The 13,126-nt window shown below is 25.0% G+C and overlaps 1 protein-coding gene across 1 annotated transcript in view; it reads right to left on the bottom strand.

Annotated features, from left to right (window-relative positions):
• Positions 1-13,126, bottom strand: part of LOC113552457 (basement membrane-specific heparan sulfate proteoglycan core protein) — a 146,749-nt gene that overhangs the window by 17,507 nt on the left and 116,116 nt on the right. The window contains exons 9-24 of the mRNA XM_026955336.1: positions 10,469-10,579; positions 9,744-9,863; positions 9,372-9,521; positions 7,231-7,359; positions 6,721-6,906; positions 5,346-5,546; positions 4,555-4,614; positions 3,869-3,877; positions 2,334-2,467; positions 2,151-2,244; positions 1,430-1,567; positions 1,222-1,353; positions 951-1,064; positions 685-878; positions 369-593; positions 4-306 (exon numbers count right to left, since the gene is read on the bottom strand). Coding sequence (XP_026811137.1) covers positions 4-306; positions 369-593; positions 685-878; positions 951-1,064; positions 1,222-1,353; positions 1,430-1,567; positions 2,151-2,244; positions 2,334-2,467; positions 3,869-3,877; positions 4,555-4,614; positions 5,346-5,546; positions 6,721-6,906; positions 7,231-7,359; positions 9,372-9,521; positions 9,744-9,863; positions 10,469-10,579 — 2,300 coding nt within the window. The remainder of the gene's footprint in view (positions 1-3; positions 307-368; positions 594-684; positions 879-950; positions 1,065-1,221; positions 1,354-1,429; positions 1,568-2,150; positions 2,245-2,333; positions 2,468-3,868; positions 3,878-4,554; positions 4,615-5,345; positions 5,547-6,720; positions 6,907-7,230; positions 7,360-9,371; positions 9,522-9,743; positions 9,864-10,468; positions 10,580-13,126) is intronic.

Here is a 13,126-nt window from a genome sequence, read left to right as displayed (position 1 = left end):
TACAATCAAAATTATGTCTGGTATGAATGTAATCGAATCTCCATTTCCCTCATACCTAACTATGTATTTTATGTATCCCCCATAAGATTTAAGCTGATTGCCTAAATAACTTTCTGGGAATTTGAAATATGGGTATATGTCTTCAGATTGTCTTGAAGCGTTATTGACTGTAAACACTTGTAAAGCTTCATTTCCATTAACATTTATTTGATGAGCACTAGAACTTATTGGTTGTAGTTCTACTCTAAATGAAGAAGGTTCTATATGAACATTAGCTATTCTAAGTTGATACAATGATGGTGTATTCTAGAAGAAATGAAATATTAAATTAGATTAATCCAAATAATCACAAAGCGAGATTTTCAAACCTGAATTTTAAAGAGTTTAGAACTTCTACAATTACTTGAGATTCCAAAACAAAAACAGTTGATACAATCATTTTGTGATGAAGCTATATCATTAAATGTTCCTTTAGGACATGAAGTTTTTTGAATTACATTAGATGGTTTTACAACTAATATTGTATCTGGTACTGCTATTTCAGACCCATGTATGTTGATACCCTCACAACTGTATGCACCTTGATCAGCTTCCTAAAATCCATAAAATAGGCACATATTGATTCAAACTATGTATAAGACATAAGTGTATGAATAAATTAATTTTATAATATAGTAATTATACTTGAATATTAGGGCAAGTGAGTGTGCCAAATCCATTGACACTAGTCATTTCACATTTTGTCGGTACATGACCCCAGTTCAATCTCCATGATATTTCTGGGGTAGGTACACCAACAGCTTTGCATGTTGTTATGAATACTTCACCAATTTCTAATGTTATTAATGGAGGTGGTGTAGTTTGGAATTGTACAGGAACTAAATTTAAATTAAAAAACATTAAAATAAAGTAATTAGTTATCATTAATGTATACACATTATTCTACTTACGACAACCAATTTCATCACTTCCATCTGAACAATCACTTTGAGAATCACATTGGAAAGATTTTGGAATGCACTCTTTATTTCTACATTCAAATTCACTATATAAACATCGAGAATCTATAAAATAATAAAAAATTTAGTAAACTAATATTTTAGTTCTCATTATACACATATCAATTATAATTTATATTATACTGACGTCTAGTACAGACATACAAAGTTACCTATACCTATATATTCTATAAAAAAAAATATATTTATGTTCATTACATACCCGATAATTTTTGTTCACAGTTCTGTTCATCAAAATTATCTCCACAATCGTCTTGACCATCACACACCCAAGTTTTAAGTATACATTTTTTATTACTACAGCGGAACTCGTTAGGTTGGCATCCAAACATATCTAAAAATGAAATATGTAATTTAAATATATATATATATTTATAGGTATGATTATTTTTAATTAAATCTAAACATACTACAACGGGTTTCATCTGATCCGTCTGAACAATCTATTTGGCCATCACAAACTTTTGTTTTTAATATACATTGTTTATTAGAACACGTAGCTTCATTCAAACCACAAGATTCTAATGGCCGAACCGTTACATCAATCCCTAAAATATAAACCAAAAATATTATATTAAATATTATTACGATTAAAATAATATATATATATATATAGGTAAAATGATAATTAGGTAGGTATACAAATAATGTTGAATATACATTGAAAATGTAATTATTAATTAAAAATATGCCATTTATAGATTTATATGACGTGAGAGTATTAATAACACTTTACACTACAGATAATCTGAATAGGTATTAAAAATACCTAATATATATATTAGATAAATACATTAAAACATGTAGTTTATTTTATAATTTCGATACCAATTAAAAGGTTTTAAAATAATACAATTTACTTACATTTAGATCAAATACAAAAGTCAGCAAAGTAAAAAATGAATTTTATTATAATACACATAATAAAACCAATTTATTGTGAATTTCGATTCAATAATATACATACCTGAGTAGCGATTAAAATTAAAATTTTTTGTTGCAGGTAAACCATATTTCCATTTATTATTTATAATTGGTATTATATATTTATGTTTCCGTGCAGCTTGCATTATAATTTTATTTTTTTTTAAGCTAAACGTATCATTTATAATGTTTAGATATTTTACTTACATGGCTCTACTTTTAGGAAGACGGATACGCGGGATCCAGGGTCTGAAGCTGAGAAACCGATTGCTTCGCACACGTATGTGCCACTGTGTTCAACCTATCATACATATTATACATAATTATTTCAAATTTATTAGCATTTTAAGTGATGAATTGATGAATAATAATTGGTAAATATAAGTTTACCTTGATATTAGGCATTTCTAATCGGCCTCCGATATCCCTAGACCCAGAGGGTAAATATAGTCCATTGCCACGAGACCATCTAACAGGTGCTCTCAGAGGACCTTCGTCTCTGCATTGAAATACTACTTCTCTGTCTACGCAACGAATATAATTATAATTGTACATTAATGTAAAATATATATATTTATAATAAAAAAAACCCAAACCAAAAATGACATGCGAACAACATGCAACACTAAATAAAGACTTATAAACGATGTACACTAATAAATATTTATATTATTATTAAAATAAACAATACGTTAACTAGGTAATTATAATTATAGCTAGTTAATTAAATATTTAAGTTCTACTATTTTTTTATTCAAAAATTATTCCATATATTGTTAATAATAATATCATCAATGTCCAGAAATCTCGAATTAAGAGATTAGCCCATTTTAAAGATCTGCATTTCCATCAATTTTTTAATGAGCCCGCATTTAGGATAATCAAACCAAATTATTAATTTTTATAATAATTGTATGAAAAAAAAAAAATTTTAAACTTTAATCCGTAGTTTTGGTTATAATATTAATTTAATTGACGCACTGATCATCAAAATTATTTAATCGTTAGTTATATTTAATTATACTTCAAAAACTATTAATCAAATATAATTTTACTATTAAATGATATTATATAAAAATGAAATAATTAGTATAGTAATTAAGTATAATAGTAAGTAAGTAAGCGCATTTTTTTCAAAAAATGATTGATAATTCTTAACTTTCTTAACAAATAATTTATGTTCATACTAGTTATTTATTAGGTAGGTACTCTGTTTATACATTATCTAAAATCTATTTAATTATGAGTTATATATAAATATTCCAAATATTTGCATGATATTTGATATTTATATGTTAAGAAATAATAATTTTCAGATCATCTAGATAGATCATTAAATTATTTTTGTGTAAAGATTTAATTGATTCTTTGTACTCAGAACAATAATGACTGTATAATTATTTTACACTCAAACATTGATATTACTATTAGAGTATTACGATGAGCGATAATTATACTGAAAATTTGACAGGTATACTCAAAATTATTTATTGAATATTATTTATATTATTATTGTTCAACATTAATTGTACATTTGACATACCTATATATTTTTCACATTACATTCATAGAAAATTGTATAGTTATTGCCATTTTTTATTTCAAAACATAATTTTATTAGACTTAAATATGTATTAGTTTGTGATATGTGTTGATAGATTTTTCAAATAATTGTCATGCAAACGTCCTAAAAACAATACTTTGTAGTAAAAATACAAACATGTTGCAGTTTAATTATGCATATTTTTGTAATGCGTATAATGATTGTCATGCAGTATAAAAACTGTTAAATATTTTAAATATCTACATGATTTATGATACTCATAATATATGAGTCCCTGGCATGCATGATATTCAGCATAGTAATGCATACGAAAAATATTCATAAATCAAACACCCGAGAATATCCAATAAAATGGTCTTACCTTTAGAGTCTAGTAAGAAGAAATCAAAAATAGAGTGCATATTGGGAAATAAACAAAAATACAAAATTGCATTAATATTAATTATTAAATGATAAATATTTAGTTAAGTTATAACTTTATAAGACTAACAATAAGATCTAACGTAAATATCATTATTTTGAGTAAACAACAACCATAACAGTGGACATAATAATAATTTATAAAATGTCCAATAATTAATATTTTATATCAGTTAGAAATTATTATTATTATTATATTTTTTTATATTAATTTAAATTATTTATAAGGTACTGTTTTTATACCTTATAATAAAATAAAAAAAAAATTTCTAAAATAAATATGATAAAATGATGTGTAATTTTTAATTTAGAATTTGTGCAAATGTAGCAATATTGTGCAATACAGCTGGTTAATAGTATAGATATTAAATGCAAAATATGTTAATTGCATTCCAGAAAAACATAAAATATTTAAAATTTCATCACAGTGAACTATTTTAAATGCAGATGTCGATTATACGTGCGATTTTGTTCATTATGATTACAATATTACATTAAAAAGTGTTACTTTAAAATATAACTGAATAATAGACTGAATATTTTTCAGTAGTATGTAGTATGTACAAATATATACAATAAATAAATTTAAAATATAAATTCGTAACAAAGATGAGAGGTTTCACTTACTTTCTTTTATTGTTTGTTCATTGGGATATGTTTTTAGATTTAAACCATCTGGAGTCCCATCTGAAAAAAAAATGTTTTTAATTTTGAGTCAAAATATATATATATACAGTAGAACTCTGATTATTTGGACTAATTAATGTCAAGGGTTGTCCGGATAAGCAAATATCCGAATGATTGATATATGACATATCCAAAATTATATAATTATATAATTGTATGAATATATTGTATGTATAATGTATTTATTAATTATATGTATGTACTGTAATTTGAAATTTGTAACAATAGACAAATAATTTTATTATAATATTTAACTGAAAAAGAATAAGCTATAAATAAAATTACATATTAAAAAAAAAAATTTTAAGCCGTTAAATCTTTATTCTCGTCCAGTTAATTGGACGTTCGGATAATTGGAGTTCTATTGTATTCTAATGAAAACAATACATTGTGTTTATTTATAGATAGAGGAAAATAATTAGGAGAAAAATCAAAAAAAAAAAAATATAATGAACATAGACAGATATATAGGTATATGATTTTAGAATATATTTTATAACAAACTATATACCAAATTATAGGCCAGTAACCTTAAAGTCTAAGTAAAATAATTAATAAATTATAGATTCATACCTTGTTATTTACCTATAATTAAATCAACAATTAAAGACTTTTAAAATAACGTGATGTTCGAGGGCTGTAAGTTTTTAATTTTGTAAATGTTGAAACTTTTGAGTTATACCATATTATTTAGTAGTCAGTTAATTCCCCTGTGTAAGTAGTAAACTTACAGCAATTGTCTTCGTCCGAATAGTCTTGACACTCGTAGTTGTTGTTGCATTTCGCCGATTTCGGGACGCACTGCCGACCGTTGCGGCAAGCAAATTCGTTCCAGTTGCAGGTTACGAACACAGAAGGACTTTGGTACTGCGGGTATAATACAGCGGTGGTTGCAATATTAGTGACATTGGGAGTCACTATAGTCGTGGGAACTGTGGACAAAACCATTATAAAGCTAATGTATACGAGTTTAAAACGAATAACAATACATGGAATTCTAATTATCACAAAAAGATGTTGATGGAGAATCATTCTCATTATTTTAATGAGATTATAGTATAATTATATACAAGTGTAATTTATGAAAAATTGTCAAATTAATTATCAATCAATAAAATTCCTATCTTGATTAAGTTGATAAAATTCCATGCCATTTTAAAAGCAGTTTATTTACTGAAGTTACAAACTTTAAATGTATGTACTCAAAATAATGTATAGTATATTAGTTGTATGACACATGGTATTTATTTAGGTAATGAACGTACGTGCAACAAATATTACTTATTTGTGAAATGAAATTAATTGATTAGGTATTAATGATGATTTAAATGACATTATAGTTAAATGTTAACATTAAACAATATAAGAAATTGGATTATCCTTTTTGAGTTCTAATTAATAGCTTAATTTTAGTTCTAGCTAAATATTGATTAACAGTCAGTAGGTATACCTAAGTATTTGGAATATATACCAAATCACATGTATCATGTGACTTATAAAAAACAAATATCTACAGAAAAATAAACTTAAGTTAATACAAATGTTAGGTTTTTCTTAAAGTTATAAAGTTTAATTCAAATTGTATTTGTTGTACGTGACTGTAAATATAAACATCGTACCAACATATATTTTTGAACTCCTTTTAAAATAAAAATATGTTCACTTGTACATATATTTAAAACTTTAAAAATATATTTTATTTTATGAAGTTTTGTTTAGTTAGTTTTATTAAGTACAAATATTGAACAAAATCTAAAATTTATTATTGTTCACATTTCTATAAGTTTCCCCAGCTTGGACTTCATCAATATATAGGTGTACTAAAAAAAAATACTTTTCTTTCTATTATTCAAAAAAAGTTTGCCTTTCTCTTTGCTCCAAGAAAGTAAATATAAAATATTATAATATTACAAAGTTAAATGGAAGAAAAAACATGTTGTTGTCTTTATACTACGCAATACTTAAATACACAGATACATATAAGCCCGACGATAAAGCCTAAAGCTCTTATCAAATTCGACCAATTTAGCAGGTCCACCCGAGCAAAACGTTGTACGCTATGACGACGGAGACGACTGACATACTTCGTCAGTGGTTCGTACTTACCACAGTCCAATTCGTCACTTTGATCCTTACAGTCGTTAATACCATCACAGCGGTAATGGATGCTCACACAACTTCCGTCGTGGCATCGAAACTCGTTGGTAAAACACACCGTGGCAATTGCAGAAGGAGATGTGGTGACCGGTGACGATGCCTGATTAGTGTTTGCAGACGATAACGATGGTCTGTCTACATGATAGTAGTACACAAAAAGCCACAGAACAAAAATACAACAATATATCACATAACTACCAGAATACAAGCAAAAAAACAAAAACGAAAATGCGCTGCTCTTTAATAATTTATACATTATAGTTATAAATTATAATATATCTAGGTTATAAGTTATAACAATTATTATATTCTTATATTTTGGAAATTCAAATTTCATTTATTATTATCAATCATAATATAATATACATATTATAAATTTTTATAGCTGATGTGCGCGCATTATGACTGCGAAGGAAATGAAAAAAAATGCTGTCGTATTATTATTGTTAATATTATTACCATTTGTGCAATTCCGCTCGTCTTCTGCGTCCGGACAATCCGAACGGCCGTCGCAAGACCTCGACAAGGGTATGCAACTCATGTCAGCACATGTGAAATCTGATTCAGCGCAAGGTGCGAGCATGGGGTCTACACATCAAGCGTGCCACAAGAAAAGCATTAGAATATTAAGAACGTGAACATTGAAAATAAGATGTTATTTATTAATATAACTTCCTATAATATATTACGTTATTATCAACTAGTATATTATATAATATGTAATATAAGTGTTATAATAACATAACATATTATAATTGCCTTCACATATATTTACTATATACGTGACACACAGATAGGACAAAACCTAATGAACTTTTGAAAATGTTTTTGTTTTTTGGTAAGCTGTAGTCTGAAGGTACGGTTAAATCATCACATAATAATGATAATATAATACGTTTAAATTATGGTTCATTGTCACGTTTATTACGTATAATTCTATAAATCGATAAAACTTACATCAAAAACCAAATAGTTCTATTTGTCCTAATTTAATTTGCTACTATATGAAATTATTATACTTGCGTAATTATCCTAATAACTATTTCCGTGTAGGAGGAAAATACATTTTTGATGATTGATTCTCTGACATAAATTTATTCTGTTAGTATTCATAAATTATAAGTTTATAACCTAACAGGACAATACAAATTAATATTAAGTTAATAAATAAAATATATATTGTATTCCGTTTTATATGCCTCAAAGAATATTGCTATATTATAATAATTATAATAATAATTGTTATAATCCAATTAATAAATTTTGAAGTCCACATCATAGAAGTTATGAAGATATTCAAAGAGAATGCAAGGTAAAATAAAGATTAATAAGTTCACTAGATTTTATCCTAAGTTGTACATTCAAATTCAGACATATTACCTACACTTATTCATTATATTAATAAATATATATGTATATTCTACATAGCCACGTAGGTTATATGTTCATAAAAAGACACGTAACACGTTAACAGTACACAATAAACCAGTAACCGTCTTACATATTTTAACATTAATTTATATAAAAAAATATGTAAAACAATCATTAAATTTTAATCATGAAATATATATATTTTTTTTACTTCTATTTTACTTATATCCTGAATGGAGAAACCGTTTTATTTTTGAAATTCATGATAGTTGCTTTTAAATGTAGTATAATATATAAATTCAGCATAATATAATTTTTAATAAATTATAAATAGACAATTAAGACAATTAAGTATATTATTGATCAAGTAAATCAGAAAATATCTGAGAAAATTTCCCGAATTCAAATTCTTCAAAAAAAAAAAAAATATTGACAATAATTTAAGAAAATAAGAATTTTGTATTAAGTACACTATAAACTCTTATTTATTTATATCAGCAGCTAGCTCCCTTAATTAAATAGTTTACCTAAAAGTAAACTATGAGTACATTTAGCGTGTAACAAATCCACATTTTTATTTAATATAATATTAACAAAATAAAAACCTAGTATCAAAGTTGTTTAAAGAGTCAAGGTATTTTCAAACTTATAAGCAAATCAGTTTTTATTTGATCTTGAATATTCTGATTTTTCTAATATTTAATTTTTATTTTTGCATAATGCGTATTCCTATTGTGTTATAACAATAAATGTATGGAATTACTTGAAATCCTTAAACTTTAGCATTAACGAAAATTCTTAATATCCTTTTAAAACTTTTTAGCGTCAAATGTGACTAAAATAATATGTAATACTGCATGTATATAGATACAAAGCTTTTTTGTGTGTTGCTTATATTTTATTTGTGGTTTATTATTAACTACACCGAACTAAATAGATGTGCGTAAATGGTATGAAGTTTGTGTGCATTCGGTGAAAAGCCATGTTATAAGTACAATTAATATAATACAAGTACATTTTCGTGTAGTACATTGTGGAATATGTAAGTGCGACATGATATTCTCTTCACCAGTGTTATTTTTAGAAAGCGACAACAACCGTTAAAATGACAACATTATAGTTAATAGTTTATTTTTATAATCGAGAGATTCAATAAAATATTGTAATTTGGCTTCATATACATAAATTTAGAAGATTATAAATTCTGTAAGAAGAGTATAATATAGTACCTGTACCAAAACTGACAAGACTGTCACCACCCGGTATTCCACAATTAACTTCATCTTCATCGTTGCTGCATTCAGTTTTACCGTTGCATCTTTTGTCGATGGACAAACATTTACCATTATGACATTGAAATTCTTCAGGGCCGCAATTAGCTAAACAATAAATAATAAAAAATTAAATATTTTAGAATTTAAATATGTACATTATATTATGTAGCATTGTCTACAACTATAAATATTGTTTCAAAAGAGTTATGGTTTCTCCGGAGCGCGGGGCTGCAGCTATAAAATAAATCACTGTATACAAAGTGCACTATATAATCTTTTGAATGTTATAAATCAGCATTATAATTGATAATAAAGTGTATTATTTACAGCAGTTTTCTTCGTCAGATCCGTCATCGCAATCAATCCGTGTGTCGCATTCTTTTCTTCTGTCAATGCACTGATCCGTGCTTCGGCATGAAAATGAATTTTCATCACAAGTCTTTAAAGCTGTAAAACATTATTACAACATTTTTTATAATCACTTTATTAAAATCGGTGTAGTATTTAACCCGGAGCAATATACTGGACAATACACAATTACGAACGTTTTCCATAAAGCCTCAAGTGCAAGTTTATCAAATGTACTATAATACTTAAATTATAATACATATGATGAGTGATAATACTAAATATATCCCATTTAAAAAAAATATAAAACACCACCAATAATTTATTTAAAACCTTTAGACAAGTGCCATTATATTATGTAACCGCATACACAGTTAAACATAAAAAGGCTTAAGTAATTTTACATATGCTTGCAGCGTATAAAGCTAACGTAGCAATTTTATTCTAATGTTTAGTGCAAAATATACTCATAACTTATATATGATAAGTAGCTATAAATATTTTTGTCGTATAGACGTGTGGTTAATAAATTAATTTATTGTAATGTGTCTATTTATTAAATAAATAAATTTAATTTATTTATTTTATTCTGGTATAATATGACAATTATACTAAGTGTAAAGAGATTTTAGCGCTAGACGTGTGACACATTTGTGTGTGGCAAATTCCAAGCTAAATTTTGACTCAGTGTGTTTTTAACATACGACAATTTTCTTCGTCCGAACCGTCCTGACAATTTTTTATTCTGTTGCATTGTAAAGATTTTTCGATACAAAACGATGTAAGATGACATTTGAATTGTCCAGCAGTACATTCTGTGATGATAAAATAAATTATCGATAAATCGGTTAAAATAAAAATTCAGCCATCTAGATATTTATGTAATATCTTATAAGTTATAATACCTAATTACAACTTAATGAAAAATCTATGATTATTTTATAAGACATTAAATTATTTAATACTTAATACTAAAAATTTAAAACTAATTAGATTATATTTGTATATACATTAGATAAGAATGTATCAATTTCATTAAAATTGTTAAGTTTAGTATTACAAACAACATAAATTATAATAAATTAAAAACATTTGTTTTTATCTATTATTCACATACATAATTATAATAAATTAGCTATACAACATAAAGTTTTTAATACAAAATATACAAAAAAAAAAAAATGTGATCTACCTATAATAGCTTTCAAACAGCTTAATATTTCGGAGTTTTACAAAAATTTATTGACTAAATGGAAATTTAATTTGTTGATAAGGTTAATGACTAAATTTATTTAAAGAAAACATAAAATAAAATAATTATACATTATTTAAATATCTTATTATCTAGTAAAATTGTTAAACTAATAATTTCTATCTATAATCTACATATAACCTATATTTATATACATTATTAATTTATTATTTACATTTCAGTTTCACCAAAAACTTTTCAAATAATGTAACTTATACTACTATATAGTTATTAAAAATGTTTTTGTAATAGTTTGTGTAGGTTGAACATAATATTATACGAAATCAATTTTTTTCATGTGAAAGTGATTACATTTTCCTTTAGTATTTGCACAAATTTTGTACCTCTATACATTATGTACCTATAATATACAGTATACACGTATGCGTGCACGCACGTACGTAAGTTTCGGATTCCATAAAATGAAAGTTATACGGGTATAGCATACATACATTATTGATGGACATGAACTTTTATAAGAACCTAATAATTTAGTCTTTAGATAAACCAAACATAAACTTACTTAACTGAATCTGAAATATGATTATTTTAACAGTAAACTATTATCTAGAAAAGTATTAGGTAATGTTTTTGAAAGTATTTTGTTTTATAAATAATTTGCAGTCTTATAATGAATTAAAGTTATTTATAAAATATATACATTTTTAAGTATCGTTTTGTATTGAATTCATATGATATTATGTATTTTCAAAAATGATCAAATGAATTACACTTTTACATCGTATATGAATATATTAAAATAAAAAGTTTCTAGTTACATCATTAATAAATTTACACTCAAGCATAATATTATTTATTAAGATTATCTATGGTAATTAAATTTAAAGCAAACTTAATAGAAAACAGTTACGTCAGATGAAATGAACGAAATATTGAATGACGAAAATATGGATTAAATGCAAACAATATAAGTTACCTATCTAAGTTTGTAATAACATCATATACTTTGTAACATATTCAAAATTCAAATACCTTATTTATAATACATATTATTAATATATAATAACTTATAACTTTATAAGATGCCAACCAATATTTTTGACGTAAAGACGTATCACGTATGGAATATTTCACGACAAATTGGGTAGATAATATTTTATATTATAATAATAATTATAATATCTAATGTATCTATCATGCATCACGATAAAAGGAAAAATGTAACGTTATTTTTTTAATAAAAATAGATTTTAAAGGTTTTGTAAGTACAAAAAAAAAAAAATATTTTTTTAACTGTTTACTGTTTAGGGAGAAGGTTTTGAATTAAAATATAATATATTAATATAATTGAAAAAATAACAGAAGAATCAGCTTATCGATTCAGCTAATATGATACTTGTTTAATCGTTACAAAATAATTGAATAAAAAAGGTTAAACGTTACTTATTTTTATAACTACCTACTTTATAATGTATTTCTAATTTCTAGATTTCTTATTGACAATATTTTGCAGTTGCCTGCAAGTTTTGCTTGCAATTTGTACTTAAAACAAAATTGTACTTAAATTTGCGACTTATAAAAGATAACAATTTCTTATATTATTATAAATTAGAATGTCAGTGATAATAAGTTAAAATTAACAAAATAAATAAGAGTAGAACCAAGGTGGATATATATCCACCTCGAGTAGAACAAATGATAACGAATATCGTTTAGAATAATCTAATCTATATCTACCAATAACGTCCTACATAATATTATTATCATTGATTATAAATACTTAGTATTTACATTTTACACAGAATAAATGAAATTATTTCATTTATACTGTGGTATTTATATGCTATTGTTTAATAACTGTTGATAATAATTTTTAAATATTTACTGGCAACTTATTTTCATTGGGAAAAATCGTAATTTGAAAGAACAATGTTTATTGTTTATTGTTTATACTTTATATTAATAACATGAAATAGGTATTAACAGTGTTCAAATTTATGCAGATTAAAATTATAAATAAATAAAAAATAATACCACCAGTTTAGGTACTATAATCCCTTAGCCGATAAGACAATACTTTGTTATATATAGTTATTTACAATTTTTATATTTATGTATGTTATTACTTATTGTTTAGACATTATTGTTA

This window comes from Rhopalosiphum maidis, chromosome 2 (genome assembly GCF_003676215.2).
Source record: "Rhopalosiphum maidis isolate BTI-1 chromosome 2, ASM367621v3, whole genome shotgun sequence".
Classification (NCBI taxonomy): domain Eukaryota; kingdom Metazoa; phylum Arthropoda; class Insecta; order Hemiptera; family Aphididae; genus Rhopalosiphum; species Rhopalosiphum maidis.
This window is presented reverse-complemented; position numbering and strand designations above follow the sequence as displayed.